This window comes from Scyliorhinus canicula, chromosome 4, assembly GCF_902713615.1.
Source record: "Scyliorhinus canicula chromosome 4, sScyCan1.1, whole genome shotgun sequence".
Taxonomy (NCBI): Eukaryota; Metazoa; Chordata; class Chondrichthyes; order Carcharhiniformes; family Scyliorhinidae; genus Scyliorhinus; species Scyliorhinus canicula.
In genome coordinates, this window is record NC_052149.1 from 104561021 (window position 1) to 104580385 (window position 19365).

Here is a 19365-nt window from a genome sequence, read left to right on the forward strand (position 1 = left end):
TCGAGGATGCAGCTGTTGTGCACACTCCCCGGGAAGTTGGTACACAGATGCATTATGTTCATCTGGTGGTCGCACACAAGCTGTGTGTTCAGGGAGTGGACCCCCTTCCTGTTAACATAGGGCATCCCCAGATGGCCGATGTGCGCAGGGCAACATGCGTGCCATCCATGACACCCTGGACCTGGGGTATCCTGGCTGTGGCGGAGAAACCTGTTGCCTGGGCATCTTGCTGGGCTTGGTCCATGTCAAAGACGATGTAGTCTTCCACCCGGGCATATTGGGTATTCGTGACCTGCCGGATGCACCTGTGGCCTGTGAGATACCACACAGGTGCCCACTCGAGCCCTGGAATGATCCTTTGTCGGCTGTCCTCCTCCTCCAAGTGGTGCCACCTCCTCGAGGACATGGCACAAATGTCGTATCGTCTTCTTGTTGAGGCAGAGCCTCCTGTGGCACGTGCTGCCCGTCATCTGCTCGAATGACTATCGACGCCTGTACATCCTGGGCCATTGCGGGTCTCCCCCTCTGGGTTCTTCCCTGGCCTGATGGGCGGCCGGGTGCTCGGAGTATGGGGCGGGGTCTGGCACATGGGCCGCGGCCCCGAGCATCTGCAGACATTGCTGCTGCTGCCTTTTCCGGGGTCTGACCATATCGCGTAGAACCAGCACCACTTGGCCAACTTCTGTGTCCAACATCCTTGCCATAGCGTTCAATATTTGTAAGGCTTTGGGGGAGGATGTTCGACTGGCAAACAGTGGTGGCTCCCACTTCGGGACCCTCCATTCTCCCACTGATTCAGATCCAGATTCCGCCTACGGAAGTGGGCAGGTTACATTGCAAACCGTTTGCTGCCTGGCGCAAGAGTGTAACAAAGCCGGAGAATCGCCCCCATTGTCTGTAAGGTTCTCGTTTTTGGCCTCTCCCTGGCTATTCACCGGCCTTGTTTCGCTTGAGCGAGAGCGTAACGAGGCCGGAGAATCACGCCCATTATCTATAAAGTATGATTCGGCGAGTACGACTTTGTCAGACTGTTGCTTTACTACTCTGGTGGAAGCTTTCCCGATATTGGCACAAGCCCCCAGATATTAAGAAGGACATTTCAGGATCGACAAGGCTAGATTTGTCATTGTTTCTGGTGACTCAGTTGATGCTGGTGGTCCATCCATTTTCAGTCCTTTTATTCTTGAACTAACTGAATGGTTTGTGAGGCCATTTGAGAGTCAACCACATTGCTGCAGGCTGGAGTCACATGTCGGCCAGACAAGCTCAGAATGACAGATTCCCTTCCCTAAAGGTCATTAGTGAACCAGATGGATTTTTATAGAAATCAGCAATGGTTTTATGCTGTCAATAACTGAGACCAGCTTACTGATTTTGTTAATTGAGTTTCAATTCCACCAGCAGCCTTGGTCTCTGGTTTACTGACATTACCACTAAGCCATTGTTCAGAGAGCAGTTGTTGTATTATAACTCAAGTATATTTATGGCACATATCAAAATTATTTAGTATACTTTCTCGCCATCAATTCTCTAATAAGTAACAGCCATAAGAAGGTATCAGGGTATATGCCAGTAAACATTCAAGTGCCAGTATACAATAAGCCCTATTTAAAAATCTCCACATATTTATTTCTTTTATTTCAAATGTTAGTTTGTGGATCCACCGAATAACCTGGTTGTTCAAAGTTTTCACTGCTTCTAATAATTGTGACAATATTTGTTGTTTAGTTTAACATCATAAGACCTAATCAAGTAAGGTTAACAATGTTTGGTGCATAGAATAATGATTACAATAAGCGTCTGGTAACATTTGGAACCTGTATTTAAGTCGAAAATTTTGTTTCCATATTGTGCATGAAAATCAAATTTTAAATTTAATGTGGAATTTTTCACTATTTGAAAGTTTAAAGAAACCATTTTATCAGTTGAAGTCCAGTTAGTCCTTAGCTGCCAACCGAATCATTTCCATCTGTGGAAAATATTTTTTTGCAAAGTAAACCTTTCTGAAAATGAGTTTGTGAGCAAGATTCCTTTATTAAGCATGTTGTGGTATGCTTTATGTTAGTAACAACAACATAGCTCACACATCAGGATGTAATCACGTTTAACTTACCTGCTGTGCATAATTGACTTTCTGTGTGGAATTACATAAACAACCAGGGGACCCAATGAGTACTGCGAACCTACTGTTAAATGCTTAAGGTGGTTGATACCATTAACATAGAACATAGATAAATACAGCACAGAACAGGCCCTTCGGCCCACGATGTTGTGCTGAACTTTTGTCCTAGATTAAGAACAAATGAATCTACACCCCATCATTCTACCGTAATCCATGTACCTATCCAATAGCCGCTTGAAGGTCCCTAACGTTTCCGACTCAACTACTTCCACAGGCAGTGCATTCCATGCCCCCACTACTCTCTGGGTAAAGAACCTACCTCTGACATCCCCCCTGTATCTTCCACCATTCATCTTAAATTTATGTCCCCTTGTAATGGTTTGTTCCACCCAGGGAAAAAGTCTCTGACTGTCTACTCTATCTATTCCCCTGATCATCGTATAAACCTCTATCAAGTCGCCCCTCATCCTTCTCCGTTCTAATGAGAAAAGCATCCTCAACCTTTCCTCGTAAGACCTACTCTCCATTCCAGGCAACATCCTGGTAAATCTCCTTTGCATGTTTTCCAAAGCTTCCACATCCTTCCTAAAATGAGGCGACCAGAACTGCACACAGTACTCCAAATGTGGCCTTACCAAGGTTTTGTATATCTGCATCATCACCTCACGGCTCTTAAATTCAATCCCTCTGCTAATGAACGCTAGCACACCATAGGCCTTCTTCACAGCTCTATCCACTTGAGTGGCAACTTTGCAGCCAACAACAGCCCTCCTCACTATCCACAACTCCACCAATCTTCGTATCGTCTGCAAATTTACTGACCCATCCTTCAACTTCCTCATCCAAGTCGTTAATGAAAATCACAAACAGCAGAGGACCCAGAACTGATCCTTGCAGTACGCCACTGATAACTGGGTTCCAGGCTGAATATTTGCCATCCACCATCACTCTCTGACTTCTATCGGTTAGCCAGTTTGTTATCCAACTGGCCAAATTTCCCACTATCCCATGCCTCCTTACTTTCTGCATAAGCCTACCATGGGGAACCGTATCAAATTCCTTACTAAAATCCATGTGCACCACATCCACTGCTTTACCTTCATCCACGTGCTTGGTCATCTCCTCAAAGAATTCAATAAGACTTGTGAGGGAAGACCTACTCCTCACAGATCCGTGCTGACTATCCCTAATCAAGCAGGGTCTTTCCAGATGCTCAGAAATCCTATCCCTCAGTACCCTTTCCATTACTTTGCCTACCACCGAAGTAAGACTAACTGGCCTGTAATTCCCAGTGTTATCCCTATTCCCTTTTGGGTAAACATTCACTTTGGGATTTTAAATAAAGGAAAGCTTTACTGTTCTTTACAGCTGTGTAGGTACCCAAAACTGCGAGAGGAGACGGAGAGGATTGTTTCCAGCTACATACGAGAGAGAGAGGAAAGGACAAAGAACCAGGTTCGCAAATATCATTGCTTATTTTTATAAAGTTCTTAAATATATTTCTGCAGAATTCTTAAGTAGTAATACATATTGTTGTTTGCAAAAGGAAGGATGGCTAAATAATTACAGGCCAGTCAGCTTAACATTGGAGATGGGCAAATTACTGGGGAAAAAATTGAGGCATTTAGAAAGGCACAGATAGATCAAGGACAGTTAGTGTCGGTTTCATGAGGGAATGTCATGTCGGATGAACTTGATTGAAATTTTGAGGAGGTAACAGGTCAGGGCCAATGGCGGTAATGCATTTGATGCAGTCTAACATAGATTTCAGCAAGGCTCTGAACAAGGTCTGACATCACAGAATCAATTGTCACAGCGCAGAAGGAAACCACTTGGCCCATCGTATCTGCACCGACTCTCCGAATGAGCAACTCACCTTGTACCATTCCCTCGCCTTCTCCCCGTAACCCTGCACATTCTTGCTTTCCAGTTAACAGTCTAATTCGCTTTTTGAATGCTTCAATTGAACCTGCCTCCTCCTCACTCAGGCAGTGCATTCCAAACACTAGCCACTCACTGTGTAAAAAGATGCTGGTATTACTTTTGCTTCTTTTGCTAATTACTTTGAATCTGTCCCCACTCACTCTCGATTGTTGCACGAGTGGGCACAGTTTCTTCCTATTTCTGTTTTCTCCCATAATGATTTCAAGTTTCTCAATCAAATTTTCTCTCGGCCTTCTTTTCTCTCAGGAAAACAGTCCTGACTTCTCCAATTTATCTTCACAATTGAAGTTTCTAATCCATGAAACCATAAAATTGTTCTCATGAACTTCTTTCACACGCTTCCTAATGCCTTCACATATTTCCTGAAGTGCGCCACCAGAACTGGACGCAATACCTCCAGCTGAGACTGAAGTAGTGACTTATACAAATTCAACATAACCTCCATGCTCTTGTGATCTATGCCCCTATTAATAAAGCCGAAGATACTGTATGCTTTATTAATTGCTCTCTCAACTTGTCCTGCCACGTTCAATGATTTCTGCACAGAAGCATCTAGGTTGCTCTGCTCCCTCCACATTTCACGTGCACCCTTTCTTTTATATGTTTTCCATGTTTTTCCGACCAAAATAAATCACTTCACACTTCTCTGCTTTGAACTTCATCTGCCACTTGCCTGCCCATTCCACAACTTGTCAATGCTCTTTTGAAGTTCTCCACTATCCTCTTCAAACGTTCAAATTCTTGCAGGTTTTTTATCATATGAAAACTTAAATTTGTACCCTGTACATCCAGGTCCATGAATATATATCAGAAAAAACAAGGGTTTTAATTCTGACCCATGTCCTTCAACCAATTTGATAATCCATGTTGCTGCATTCCCCTTTATTCTATGAGCTATAACTTTGATCATGGGTCTGTTGTGCCACATTGTATTAAATGCCTTTTGGAAGTCCATGTGTACCACATTGACAGCATTGTGCTCATCAGACATCACTTTTATCGCCCCAAAAAATTTCCAGCTGGTTACTCAAACATGATTTCCCCTTGAGAAATCCTTGCTGGCTCGTCTTACTTAACCGACTATTAGTTTTGTCCAGAATTATTGCTTCTCATAAGTAAAGTCGTCGTAGTCCCAGAAGACCATAGGCTGCTTTCTCCTTTGGGGGAGAACCAACTGGTGGTGATTTAACCTGAGGGTTACCACACCTCAGTTGAGGGACAAGGTTCATGAGTAACCTCAGCCAGTACGAGGATTGAACCCGCGCTGTTGCCCTCGTTCTGCATCACAAATCAGCAAACTGAGCTAAACCGGCCCCCTGCAGAACATTATTTAAAAAGAGAGGGACTACAGAATGCTGCAGTGCAGAGGAATAGAACATAGAACAGTACAGCACAGAACAGGCCCTTCGGCCCTCAATGTTGTGCCGAGCCATGATCACCCTACTCAAACCCACGTATCCACCCTATACCCGTAACCCAACAAACACCCCCCCCCCCCCAACCTTACTATTATTAGGACACTACGGGCAATTTAGCATAGCCAATCCACCTAACCCGCACATCTTTGGACTGTGGGAGGAAACCGGAGCACCCGGAGGAAACCCACGTACACAGGGGGAGGACGTGCAGACTCCACACAGACAGTGACCCAGCCCGGAATCGAACCTGGGACCCTGGAGCTGTGAAGCATTTATGCTAACCACCATGCTACCCTGCTGCCGGAATCTTGGGCCAGAATTTTAGGAATGAATTTTGGGCATGTGCCTGACCTGGAAGCGCATAAAATCACACAAGAAAGGTAGTGCGGGTGTCCGGACCTCATCGTGCCCTTGTACAATATTTTGGTCAGCGAGCGCACATGTGTGTCAGTAACATGCCCGCCAACAATTAAGAAGCTAATTTAAATTAATTAAACAGCAATTGACTGGGATTTAACAGTGCCGGTTTGCCTTTATGGTTGGCGAGTGGACCGATTGGCTAGGTGGCATTTAAGTTTAAGGTGCCACCTTGATCCAGGGCGGGATGAAAGGTTAGGATTCAAATAAAATTAGCAAATTTGTCTGGGGACTGTGTTCTTCATATGATTGTGCTGCCTAGACATTCAAAGTATGGTTTTCACGCTGATATTTATTTTAACAGGTCAGCAGCACCCCCTTTTTTCGAAGTCCACCCTCTACCTGTCCTTCCCTGCAACGCTCAGTCTTTCACAGAGTGCGTTTCACACTCGATGGCTGTTAATTGGCCAACTGGCATGAAATTGTGCCCCCGGGTCAACTGCGTTTCATGCCCACCTCCAGTCCCGCCAAGTGCGCGTGCCTAATGGGGGACGAATTCAGGCTTTGCCGGCCATGTAAATGAATCCCAATACGTTATTATGCAGATACATCAAGCAATTGGGAAGGGAAATGAAATTCTGCCCTTTATTGCAGGGGGGATCGGGTTGAAATATAGAGAGGTCTTGCTACAATTGTATGGGGATTGGTGAGACCACAACCATGCTACTTGTAATTTTGGTCTCCTTATTTAAAGAGGGATATTCTAATCTTGAAAGCAATTCCGAGAAGGCCCACTAGCTTGATTCCTGAGATCGGGGTTATCTTATGAGGAAAGGTTGGGCCTATGCTCTTTGGAGTTCAGAAGAATGAGGTGATCTGATAGTAACATATAAGATCCTGATGGGGTCTGACAGGATAAATCTTGAGAGGATCTTTCCCTTCATGAGTGCACCCAGAATTAGGGTTGCACAGTTTGAGAATAAGGGGTCTCCCATTTAAGATGGAGCTGAGGAGGAATTGGTTCTCTCTGAGGGCTGTTAATCATTGAAATTCTGTACCCCAAAAAGCAGTGGAGGTTGGGTCTTTTGGGTCATTGCATGTATTCAAGGCAATGTTAGACAGATTTTTTGATCTACAAGGGAGTCTAGGGTTACGGGGGTGGGCAGAAAATTGGAGTTGAGGCCAGTCAGATCAATAATGATCTTGTTGAATGGTGAACAGGCTCGAGAGTTTGAATGGTCTCCTATTGTTCCTCTTACTTATATTGTTAAGCAGGACTCAGAACTGGGTCCTTAGCTGTTTGTGGTATATGCCGATCATTTGGACTTGCAAGTAGGAGGCAGTAGTTTAAAAAAAAAATTTAGAATACCCAATTATTTTTCCAATTAAGGGGAAATTTAGCGTGGCCAATCCACCTAACCTGCACATCTTTGGGTTGTGGGGGTGAAACCCACGCAAACATGGGGAGAATGTGCAAACTCCACACGGACAGTGACCCAGGGCCGGGATTTGAACCCAGGTCCTCAGCGCCGTTGGCAGCAATGCTAACCACTGTGCCACCGTGCTGCCACTGGAGGCAGTAGTTTGCAGGAAGGATATCAATGGATGTTTTTTTTTCAATTCCTTTATGGAATATGGATGTTGCTGGCGAGACCAGAATTTGTTGCCCATCCCTAATTGTCCTGAAGAAGTTCTTTCTGAGCTGCCTTCTTGAACCGCTGCAGTCCCTGAGGCATAGGTTCGCCCACAGTGCTGTTAGGGAGGGAGTTCCAGGATTTTGACCCAGCGATGGTGCAGGAACGGCGATATATTTCCAAGTCAGGATGGTGAGTGACTTGGAGGGGGACTTCCAAGTGGTGGTATTCCCAGGTATCTGCTGTTCTTGACCTTCTAGATGGTAATGGTCATGGGTTTGGAAGTTGCTGAAGTGCCTCTGGTAGATGGTAGACACATAGCAAATGGGGTTTAATCCGGAGAAGTGGGAGGGTAAACAAGCCCAAGAATATACACTAAATAATCGATTCTGAGAAATTTCAGGGAACAGAGGGACCGTGGAGTGGATGTTTAAAATCCCTGTCAGCAGCAGGACAGGAATGGCTAAGAAGGCATACAGAATACCTGCCTTTAGTCACTGAAGCATGGAGTATAATAGCAGGGAGGTTATGCCTGTATTTTATAAAACGCTAGTTATTCTGCAGTTTGAGTACTGTGTACAGTTCTGATCACCACATTACAGAAAGGACGTGACTACACTAGAGTTGATACAGAGGTGCCAGAAATGGAGTAGCTTAGCTCTGAGTAAAAATTGGATAAGCTGGGGTTGTTTTCTTCAGAACAGATTTAATTGAGGGTATGAAATTGTGAGGGGCTGAGTTAGAATGGATAGCAAGGAACTATTTCTGCTGGCAGAGTTCATACATTGAAGGTAACTGGTAGAAGGAAGGGGTTGAGGAGTAACATTTTCACCCAAAGCCTGGTTGGGTTCAGGCATTTTCTGCCTGAAAAGGGAGCGGCATAAACCCTCATCGCACTGCAAAAATATTCGGATGTGCACTTGAGATGCCGTACCCTACAAGACTATGCACCAAGACCTAAAAGGTGGGGTTAGCTTGCATAACATTTTCAACCAGCGCAGGCAGGATAAGTTGAATGGCTTCCTTCAAGTCATTCAATCTCCCTGTGTATCTAAGTTTCTATATTTAGAGGACGTCAATAATATATTTGCCTCACATCATTATGTCAAAGCTTTAATTTCCAACTGTACCAATTTTCTCAATAGTTGGGTTTCTCAAAATAGAAACCGTAACATTGATATTTAATTTGGCCTTGATTCTTACCAGAAAGATGAAACATTCTTGGCAGAAGCTGGGGCACTGCTCACCTGTTTAGTTAGCTGGTGAAAGAAGCAAGATAGAATGTATAATTGAAAGTTACAACTTCCAAATTTTTGTTGTTGTCTTTTTTAGGTGTTGTTACTGATTGACATTCAGTTGTCTTACATTAACACTAACCATGAAGACTTCATTGGGTTTGCAAAGTAGGTATCTTGTTCAACTATTTTTATAGAATCACTACAGTGCATCCAGAGGCTATTTGGCCCATTGAGTCTGCATAGACCCTCCAAATAACACCCTACACAGGTCCACATCCCCACCCTGTCCGCATAACATAGTAATCTCCACCTAACCTTTTGGATATTTAGGGAAAGTTTAGCATGGCTAATCTACTTAACCTGCACATCTTTGGACTTGGGAGAAAACCGGAACACCTGGAGGAAACCCACGCACACACAGACAGACACCCAAGATCGGAATTGAAATCGAGTGGGAAAGGAGAGAGAGAGAGAAAGATGGAGAGTGGGAAAGGAGAGACTGAGAGTGGGAAAGGAGACAGATGGAAAGTGGTAAAGGAGAGATTGATGGAAAGTGGGAAAGGAGAGAGAGAGAGGGAGAGGAGAGTGGGAAAGTAGAGATAGAGAGAGATGGAGAGTGGGAAAGGGGAGAGAGACGGAGAGTGGGTAAGGAGAGAGAATGGCGGAGGGTGGGAAAGGAGAGAGAGGCAGAAAGTGGGGAAGGAGAGAGAGAGGTGGAGTGGGAATGGAAAGAGAGGGGGAACCGGAGCGTGTGAAATGAGAGAGAGAAAGATGGAGAATGGGAAAGGGGAGAGAGGGAGAGTGAGAAAGGGGAAAGGGAGAGTGAGAAAGGGGAGAGAGGGATAGTGGGAAAGGAGAGAGAGAGAGAGCATGCGGAAGGAGAGAGAAAGGAGAGAGAGGGCGGGGAAGGAGAGAGAAGGTGGGAAAGGAGAGACGGGAGAGAGTGGGAAAGGAGAGAGGGGACGACACGGAGAATGGGAAAGGAGAGAGAGGCGGAGAATGGGAAAAGAGAGAAAGTGGCGGAGAGTGGGAAAAGGAGAAAGATAGGTGGAGTGAGAATGGAAAGAGAGGGGAACTGAAGAGTGGGAAGGGAGAGAAATATGGAGAGTAGGAAAGGAGAGAGCGGGAGAGATGGAGCGTGGGAATGGAGAGAAAGAGTGGAAAAGGAGAGAGTGGGAAAAGAGAGAGAGAGAGAGAGACGGAGAGTGGTAAAGGAGAGAGAAAGGTGGAGAGTGGGAAGAGAGAGTGGGAAAGGAGAGAGGGTATGGGCGGATAGAGAGGGTGGGAAAGGAGAGAAAGGGTGGGAAAGGAGATAGAGGGAGAGACGGAGAGTGGGAAAGGAGAGAGAGAGGCAGAAAGTGAGAAAGGAGAGAGGGTATGGGCGGATAGAGAGGGTGGGAAAGGAGATAGAGGGAGAGACGGAGAGTGGGAAAGGAGAGAGAGAGGCAGAAAGTGAGAAAGGAGAGAGAGGGACGGAGAGTGGGAAAGGAGAGAGAGAGAGACGGAGAGTGGGAAAGGAGAGACAGGTGGTGGGAAAGGACAGAGAGAGAGAGACGGAGAGTGGGAAAGGAGAGAGAGACGGAGAGTGGGAAAGGAGAGAGAGAGAGACGGAGAGTGGGAAAGGAGAGAGTGAGGTGGTGGGAAAGGAGAGAGAGAGACAGAGAGTGGGAAAGGAGAGAGAGAGACGGAGAGTGGGAAAGGAGAGAGTGAGGTGTTGGGAAAGCCGGAGCCGGAGAGTGGGAAAGGAAGAGAGTGGCGGAGAGTGGGAAAGGAGAGAGAGTGGCAGAGAGTGGGAAAGGAGAGAGAGAGACGGAGAGTGGGAAAGGAGAGAGACGGAGAGTGGGAAAGGAGAGAGAGAGACGGAGAGTGGGAAAGGAGAGAGAGAGACGGAGAGTGGGAAAGGAGAGAGTGAGGTGGTGGGAAAGGAGAGAGGGACACGGAGAGTGGGAAAGGCGGAGAGTGAGGTGGTTGGAAAGGAGAGAGAGAGACAGAGAGTGGGAAAGGAGAGACAGAGGTGGTGGGAAAGGAGAGAGAGAGAGGTGGAGAGAGGAAAAGGAGAGAGAAAGAGGCGGAGAGTGGGAAAGGAGAGAGAGAGGCAGGGAATGTGAATGGAAAGAGGGGGAGCCGGAGAATGGGAAAGGAGAGAGAGAGAGAGAGAGAGAGACAGGAGAGTGGGAAAGGAGATAGAGAGACAGGAGAGTGGAAAAGGAGAGAAAAGAGACAGGAGAGTGGGAAAGGAGAGAGAGTGGGAAAGGGGAGAGAGAGGGAGAGACGTACAGCGGGAAAGGACAGAGAGAGAGAGAGAGAGAGAGAGAGAGAGAGTGGCAGAGAGTGGGAAAGGAAGAGAGTGGCGGAGAGTGGGAAAGGAGAGAGAATGGCAGAGAGTGGGAAAGGAGAGAGAGGGAGGTAGAGAATGGGTATGGAAAGAGAGGGGAACCAGAGACTGGGAAAGGTGAGAGAGAGCAAAAGTGAGTGGGAAAGGAGAGATAGTAAGACACACACACGCACACAAAGTGAGAAAGGAAATCAAGCAAAAAGTTCAGCGAAGTTTCAGGAGTGCTATGGATGAGGCACTGAAGCTGTGCTACTTGGGGCTTGGGTGATTTCTGTTATATTCTGTGATTTAATTTTGTTTGCAAGTTATCCCAACTAAGAATGCACAGAGACTCACATGTACGCTACAGTATTACAACTTTTACGTTGTTTTTCCGGGTGGTAAATGTCCAAAAAAACCCAGCTCCGGCCTTTAATATTGATTCCTAATAGAACCCACCATTCGCTTAAGTTGTTTCACTTAAATATGTGATATTCAGGAATACAATCACAACTTTATGCGAGGACTTAATGTACAGATTAAAACAACTGCAAGGAAAGCTGAGGACTGACAGCAGGAAGATCTTTTTCAAAGAGATTGATGTTGATTGGTAGAACGGTTACCATGCAGAATGCACCAGGGAGCAGTTAACTGCCAAGTTTTGTTTAAATTCAAACCAGGCAGGTTGAATCTAACTTGTCAAGGCACCAATCAGCATCCTCTCCTCATGCGGTATATATTGTCGCTACCGTTGAAATTTAGTTTTCTTCCAAATCTATCCTGATGAGTGCAAGGCAAAAAGCTTCGATGGCATTTCTCCTCTTTCAGCAATTCACAAACAAAATTATGAATTAGTTAATATCTCTTTTCTGTGGTATCTAAAGGATTTATATAACTTGATATTCATCCTGTGGACTTCTTACATGTATTTTTCTATAGTGCCCAACAAAGGTCGAGTCAACTTTGCAAGAAGCACACCGTTGGAAATCAGGTATGAGTGCCTTTACTTGGAAACTTGTGTGAAGGCCGAAATAGATGCATCATCGCGCTTCTGTGATTTGAATTTAGTTTACATTCCTTACAATAGTTTTTACTCATGCAGATTTTTTTTTTTGCAACATTATGAACATTTACTGTAGTACCATTTAGGATTTGTTGAAGAATTATTTCTGAAATTCACCGCATTGAAATGAAAAAATGAAAATTGCTTATTGTCACAAGTAGGCTTCAAATGAAGTTACTGTGAAAAGCCCCTAGTCACCACATTCCGGCACCTGTTCGGAGAGGCTGGTACGGGAATTGAACCGTGCTGCTGGCCTGCCTTGGTCTGCTTTCAAAGCCAGCGATTTAGCCCTGTGCTAAACCAGCCCCTACACTTTGAGTGTAGCCTGATTGGCTTTGAAACAAATATTGCTCAGCCATTTTTCTCTTCTCATCATTGCTATCAGCTGCGCCACATTGACTTCCTTTTTACTCTTTTTTTTGTTGCCTTTTCCCCTTCCGATGAACCTTCATCACAACTAATTGCACTTTGTTTACAACTTTTTTTTGTTGATGCTTGGAGAAGAATTATTGGTGAGTAATCAATGTGTGCCTTTGTGTTGTGTAGTTTACTAGTTCAGACATGTGCATATCTTTCTTAAGTGCTAAAGAGGCCTTCAAGGTGAGGGCAGGCTGTGTATTTCACTGAAAATGTCAAGTAGCTATCGCTGCTTTGCGGAGTACCTGGTTTTTGCTGGTGTCTGTTACAATAGATTTGATTGGAGTTAAGTGTAAACCTTTTTACAGTGTAAAATTTAGTAATTTAATGTAGTTTGAAAACCCCAGAATCCATTTCACTAATTCATTTCTAAAGAGAATTATATTTATTAGGAGATTGTTATAGTTCAGTTTGCCAACCAATTGATGTGAAACTGCAACAGGCACTTAAAGACATTTTCAACTTAATATTTTAAAAATGTATCTTAAATCCCATATTTTTACCAATGTATTTCTTTGTTGCATTCCTTTTGTTTTTACTATTCCAGGACACTCATCTTCCACTCTTGAGGCAAATTGTACGGGCTAAGGTTTTGTAAGATGCTCTGTTGGTTTATTACTGAGCATTGTAATTTTTATGTTAGCTTGCCTATAACCAAATAACACATTGATCTTCGGCTTGCTATTAACCTTTTTGGACATTTACGTATTTTTCACCTTTAATGCACATAAAAAAAGATATATGTTATCTATTTACTGCTTACAGTTACTAACTATGTTGATGCACATGTATGAACTAGTATGTCATTGAGCTGAAATCGATATGCCTATGCAAATATGTAAAACAGCACATGGATTCTAGTCTCCATGTTTATAATATCAAATTACAATTTGACAATTTCATTATCCAGGTCTCATATATATTATATGTATATATAATGTAAACATTGAATATATAATGGTAGATTTGTACTGCCATGTTAAGTTGCTATACAGTGTATACAGTCTATCGATCATTTGTGATATTTAGATCTTTGACCTTTATATTATCATCTGAATATTTTGCCTAATTCTACATGGCTTTCATGTTGCAATTTTATGCCTTGGATCGTCTATTTGTTGGAACTTGCTTTGAACTCACCATTTATATTTTTAAAAACTGCTAACTGGGCAGAATTGTTGAGACGTGGATAATGGAAACTGCACCTCTAATTTTGTGCATGCTTGATGAGATATATTTTAATATTTTAGGCCACTAACAATTTCAGTCTTTTAGAAATGAGTGAGCACCTTGCTGTGCTCTTGGTCTGTTCTGATTTGATCTGTCACTTTAATTGGTGATCACAGCCTTTTTTTAATGAGACTTGAAATATTTAGTCTTCCAGCCTGTTTTGTCTCACAACTCAGAATGAATATCTGTCTTGTGTTAAGTGTTCCAAGCGTAAGAGTTTTATGTCTGTATTCTGCAATAAGATCCTTGGTAGTTTTGGTACGCACATGTGTATAATATATGCTGGAAAAGTATGCCTAATTTTTTTTTTGTAAATGTGTTTTGTGACTTCAAACATATTAGTTTCATGATTTTAATATGTGATATTTGTGAAAATTCGAAACTACAGGGTACTTATTCTGTGGCCTTATCAAATAACTTTGGTGCTCGATATAAAAACTGAACTTAGTTAAATTAACTCATGCAGCAAGGCAATAGGGGTAGAGCTCAGGAATAGGAAGTGTGCAGTCACAGTGTTGGGGATTTATTATAGGCCCCCCCAACAGCCAACAGGTGAGAGAGGAGCAGACATGTAGGCAGATTTTCAAAAGATGTAAAAGCAACAGGATTGTTGTGGTCGGTAATTTTAACTTCCGCTTTGCAGAGGGACATAGATAGTTTAAGTGAGTGGGCATGGGTCTAGCAGATGGAGTACAATGTTGGTAAAATGTAATGTCATCCATGTTGGATGGAATAACACCAAAATGGACTATTTTTTAAATGGTAAAAAATTGCAGCGTGTGTGTCCTTGTGCATGAATTGCAAAAAGTTGGTTTGCAGGTGCAGCAGGTATTTAAGAAGGCAAATGGAATTTTGTCCTTCATTGCAAGAGGGATGGAGTTTAAAAACAGGGATATTACATTGCAACTGTACAGGATGCTGGTGAGGCCACACCTGGAATACTGTGTACAGTTTTGGTCTCCTTGAGAAAAGATGTACTGGCACTGGAAGGGGTGTAGAGGAGATTCACTAGGTTGATTCTGGAGTTGAGAGGATTAGCTTATGAGGAGAGACTGAGTAGACTGGGACTACACATTGGAATTTTGAAGAATGAGGGGGAATCTGAAAGAAACATACAAAGTGATGAAGGAAATAGTTAATATACAAGCAGTGAGGTTGTTTCCACAGGGGGTGGACATCTTGGAAGTGATTCTGAGCTGGCAGACAGTGAAGAATAGCACAACATTGGAGAAATTCATTTCTAATGCTTTTCAAAGCTTCACTGGAGGTCTTAGCAAAAGAGATGGGAAACAGGAGACCACCACAAAACATGACTCAATGAGTAACAATCTATCAGCCAGGACTCTCAACTAAGATTTATAAATGGCACACGTCAACCCTCACACACTTGGCACTGTTGCAAACATCGTACCTACATCTCAGAGCTTGCACACATCACCAGCAATTCAACCAAGGCAGCCAAACAGATTTCACCACACACTTGTCTCTCTTCCTTGACAAGGTGACACACAACTGGAGGCAGCAGGAGGTAACTGGAGCAGAACAGGCACACCTAGCATGCGAGTAACCTCATGGAAGAGATGATGCTGGCCTCTCTTGGGCCATTCAATACTGAGGCCAAGGCTAGAGGCAGAGCTGAAGCCATAGAAGATGACAACACCTTTGGACGCAATCCTTTCTCGCATCCCACTTTCTCCTCATTCCACTCTGTTTTCTGACGTCACACTCGCAGCGATTAGTGCAGACACTGACATTGCGTATATCTTAGCAGCGTAGCATAGAGGCAGAATCTGCATATGGTGTGACACTGGGCATGAGAGGGCTGTAGCCACAGCAGGGGCAAGGATAGCACAGGGACAGTTTGCAGGAGAGTGAAGTCACATGTGGGTTCCCCTGCAGAGGATTCAGATAAGTACTCTGATGGAGCAGCTAAAAAAATAATTTGGATTAGTGTGAAGAACTAAATGCTTGGCCGCATAGGGAAGCCTACGAGAAAGCCAGCTGTCAATGTCAAGGAGCATGGAGGAGATCAGCACCAACTGAAAATCGGGCTTTATGCAGATGTTCGGGCAGCAGGGTAGCATGGTGGTTAGCATAAATGCTTCACAGCTCCAGGGTCCCAGGTTCGATTCCCGGCTGGGTCACTGTCTGTGTGGAGTCTGCACGTCCTCCCCCTGTGTGCGTGGGTTTCCTCCGGGTGCTCCGGTTTCCTCCCACAGTCCAAAGATGTGCGGGTTAGGTGGATTGGCTATGCTAAATTGCCCGTAGTGTCCTAATAAAAGTAAGGTTAAGGGTGGGGTTGTTGGGTTACGGGTATAGGGTGGATACGTGGGTTTGAGTAGGGTGATCATGGCTCGGCACAACGTTGAGGGCCGAAGGGCCTGTTCTGTGCTGTACTGTTCTATGTTCTATGTTCTATGTTGCAATGCATCCTTTCGAACATGGAAGTGATGTCCAACTCTGTTAGTACACTTGTGGACTGATGTCCAGTGTCGCAGCTTTCACGATAGCACATGCAGCAACCACCCAATGCCTGCGTGCTATCATGCAAGCTGAGTGTTGTCAACAGACTTATGGATTAACCGCTCCAGAGGTGCAGCAGTGCTACAATCTGTCCTTCAGTATACGCGAGAAATTGTTGCGATTTTGCCAAAGGGAGTGGTAGTTATTTGGAACAAAATTAACAGTCACTTGGGCAAATGGAGGTTAATTAAGGAACGTCAGCGTTTTGTTAAGGGCAAAATGTGTTGAACTAACTTGCTGGTGTTTTTAATGTGGAGTCAGAGAATATAAATGAGGGTAATGCTGTTGAAAGTGGTGTAAATGGACTCAAAAGGCATTCGATAAAGTGCTGTGCAGCAGACTTGTGAGAAAAGGTAGAGCTCATGGAATAAAAGGAGCAGCAACAACATGGATACAAGATTGGCTGACTGTCAGGAAACAAAGAGTTGTTTTTCAGACTGGAGGAAGGTTTATTGTGGAGGTCCCCAGGGATCGGTGTTAGGACCTCTGCAGTTCCTGATTTATATTGATGATTTAGACCTTTGTGTACAGGGCACAATACCAAAATTTGTAGGTGACATCAAACATGGAAATACTGTGAACTATGAGGAGGGTATTGTAGAACCTCAAAAGGACATAAACAAGCTGGCGAGGTGGGAAGACAAGAGGCAGGTGAACTTTAATTCGAACAAAACCCCCTCACCACATAGGACCTTCAACTGATACATACACCAGCTATACACCAGATACATCGATGACATTTTTTTCCTTTGGACCCATGGCGAAGAATCATGAAACGACTACACAATTACATCAATAAGTTCCATCCCACCATCAGACTCACCCTGCAGACAAAGCAGGCCAGCAGCACGGTTCGATTCCCGTACCAGCCTCCCCGGACAGGCGCCGGAATGTGGCGACTAGGGGCTTTTCACAGTAACTTCATTGAAGCCTACTCGTGACAATAAAAGCGATTTTCATTTTTCATTTTCACTACTCTCCAGAATCGTTTGCATTCTTGGACACTCGCATCTCCATCAAGGAAGGTTACCTCAGCACTTTGCTTTACGGCAAGCCCACAGATAACCTCACAACGCTCCACTTCTCCAGCTTCTACCCTAAACACATTAAAGAAGCCATCCCCTATGGACAAGCCCTCCGTATACACAGGATCTGCTCAGATGAGGAGGATCATAACAGACATCTACAGATGCTGAAAGGTGCCCTCGGACAAACAGGATATGCTGCCCAACTCATCGATCGACAGTTTCAACGCGCCACAAAAAGAAACCGCACCGACCTCCTCAGAAGACAAACACAGGACACAACTGACAGAGTACCCTTTGTCGTCCAGTACTTCCCCAGAGCGGAGAAACTATGACATCTTTTTCGCAGCCTTCAACACATCATCGTTGAAGATGAACATCTTGCCAAGGCCATCCCCACACCCCCACTACTTGCCTCTAACAAACGCGCAGCCTCAATCAAACCATTGTTTGCAGCAAACTACCCAGCCTTCAGGAGAACAGCGACCATGACACCACACACCCCTGCCATGGCAACCTCTGCAAGACGTGTCAGATCATCGACATGGGTACCACCATTACACGTGAGAACACCACCCACAAGGTACACGGTACATACTCGTGCGACTCGGCCAATGTTGTCTACCTCATACGCTGCTGGAAAGGATGTCCTGAGGCATGGTACATCGGCGAGACCATGCAGACGCTGCGATAACAGATGAACAGACATCGCGTGACAATTGTCAGGCAGGAATATTCCCTTCCAGTCGGGGAACACTTCAGGAGTCAAGGACATTCAGCCTCTGATCTTGGGGTAAGTGTTCTCCAAGGTGGCCTTCAGAACACGCAACAACACAGAATTGCCGAGCAGAAACTAATAGCCAAGTTCCACACGTATGTGTACAGCCTCAACTGGGACCTTGGATTCATGTCTCATTACATTCACCCCCCACCATCTGGCCTGAGCTTGCGAAATCCTACCAACTGTTCTGGCTCGAGACAATTCACACCTCTTTAAACTGTGATTAATCCAATCTCCAATCGGTCTGTCTGGACCTGTAAAGACTTAATGACCTGCAAATACTCGCATTCAAAATAACGTCTGACATCATTGACTTTTTGTCTATATATATGGTTGTGGAACCTACCTCTTCACTCACCTGATGAAGAAACTGTGCTCTGAAAGCTAGTGATTCAAAATAAACCTGTTGGACTGTAACCTGGTGTTGTAAGACTGTGCTCACCCCAGTCCAACGCCGGAATTGCCACGTGATGGTATTTAATGTAGAGAAGTGTGATGTGAATCATTTTAGTTAGAAGAATGCAGACAGACAACGAATGAGAGACGGAATCCTGTTTCCCCCAACGGGGTCGGAGGACCAGCAACAGGGCACCAAAGCCGCCTGGGAGGCAGTGGCAGCGGCTGTCAGTGCGGGCAGCATGACCAGGAGGACCAGTGTCCAATGTTCAAAGAAGACCAACGACCTCTACTGAGCAGCAAGGGTAAGTCACCATCTCTCGCCTGGCATCAGTTCCTCCTAACACCCCTCAATTTTCAAACCCCCCCACACCCCCCCCACACAAATCACTGGTTCACCTCTCAGCCTTGCCACATCCGATCTATGTGCTTGTTCCACAAACCCCCTGGCACCCAGCAGCACAAACCTTTCATGTCAAGTTGCGGTGCCCACACATGCCACCTGCTATCGACTCCCCCCAATCCATCAAGCGTGCAGCTCACAATACTCCCTATTTGTCTTTGCAGAATAAGTTGGCCCATAATAGGCATGAAAGGGCCAAGACAGCCTGCAGAGTACCTAAGATCCGAGCCCTCACCCCCTTTGAGGAACCGGCTCTGGAGATTGCAGGGTTGATCGAGGAGAGAGCAGTCACTGACAGTGAGTTTGGCCTGCCCACAGAGGTGAGTGAGATTCCACTGCTCCTTCACCCAGATGACCTGTCTCAAGGGAGTTGTTCATGTCAGACAAAATTATTCTTCCTGCCCGCTGACCACATGTCCATTCTTTTGCAGGATCTCCACCTGATGGGGCTAGACCATCCAGAGCCGTCCCCAACCCTGCCAACCAAGAGACTGCCTCAG

The 19365-nt window shown here is 44.9% G+C and overlaps 1 protein-coding gene across 5 annotated transcripts in view; it reads left to right on the forward strand.

Moving 5' to 3' along the window:
* dnm3a (dynamin 3a) overlaps nt 1–19365 on the forward strand; it is a 338917-nt gene that overhangs the window by 127993 nt on the left and 191559 nt on the right. For 4 of the 5 annotated variants that reach the window (XM_038794962.1, XM_038794965.1, XM_038794966.1 and 1 more), the window contains 4 exons: nt 3491–3577; nt 8808–8878; nt 11967–12018; nt 13055–13084. In XM_038794962.1, the coding sequence (XP_038650890.1) occupies nt 3491–3577; nt 8808–8878; nt 11967–12018; nt 13055–13084 (240 nt within the window). The remainder of the gene's footprint in view (nt 1–3490; nt 3578–8807; nt 8879–11966; nt 12019–13054; nt 13085–19365) is intronic. The other variant, XM_038794964.1, reaches the window with a different exon arrangement.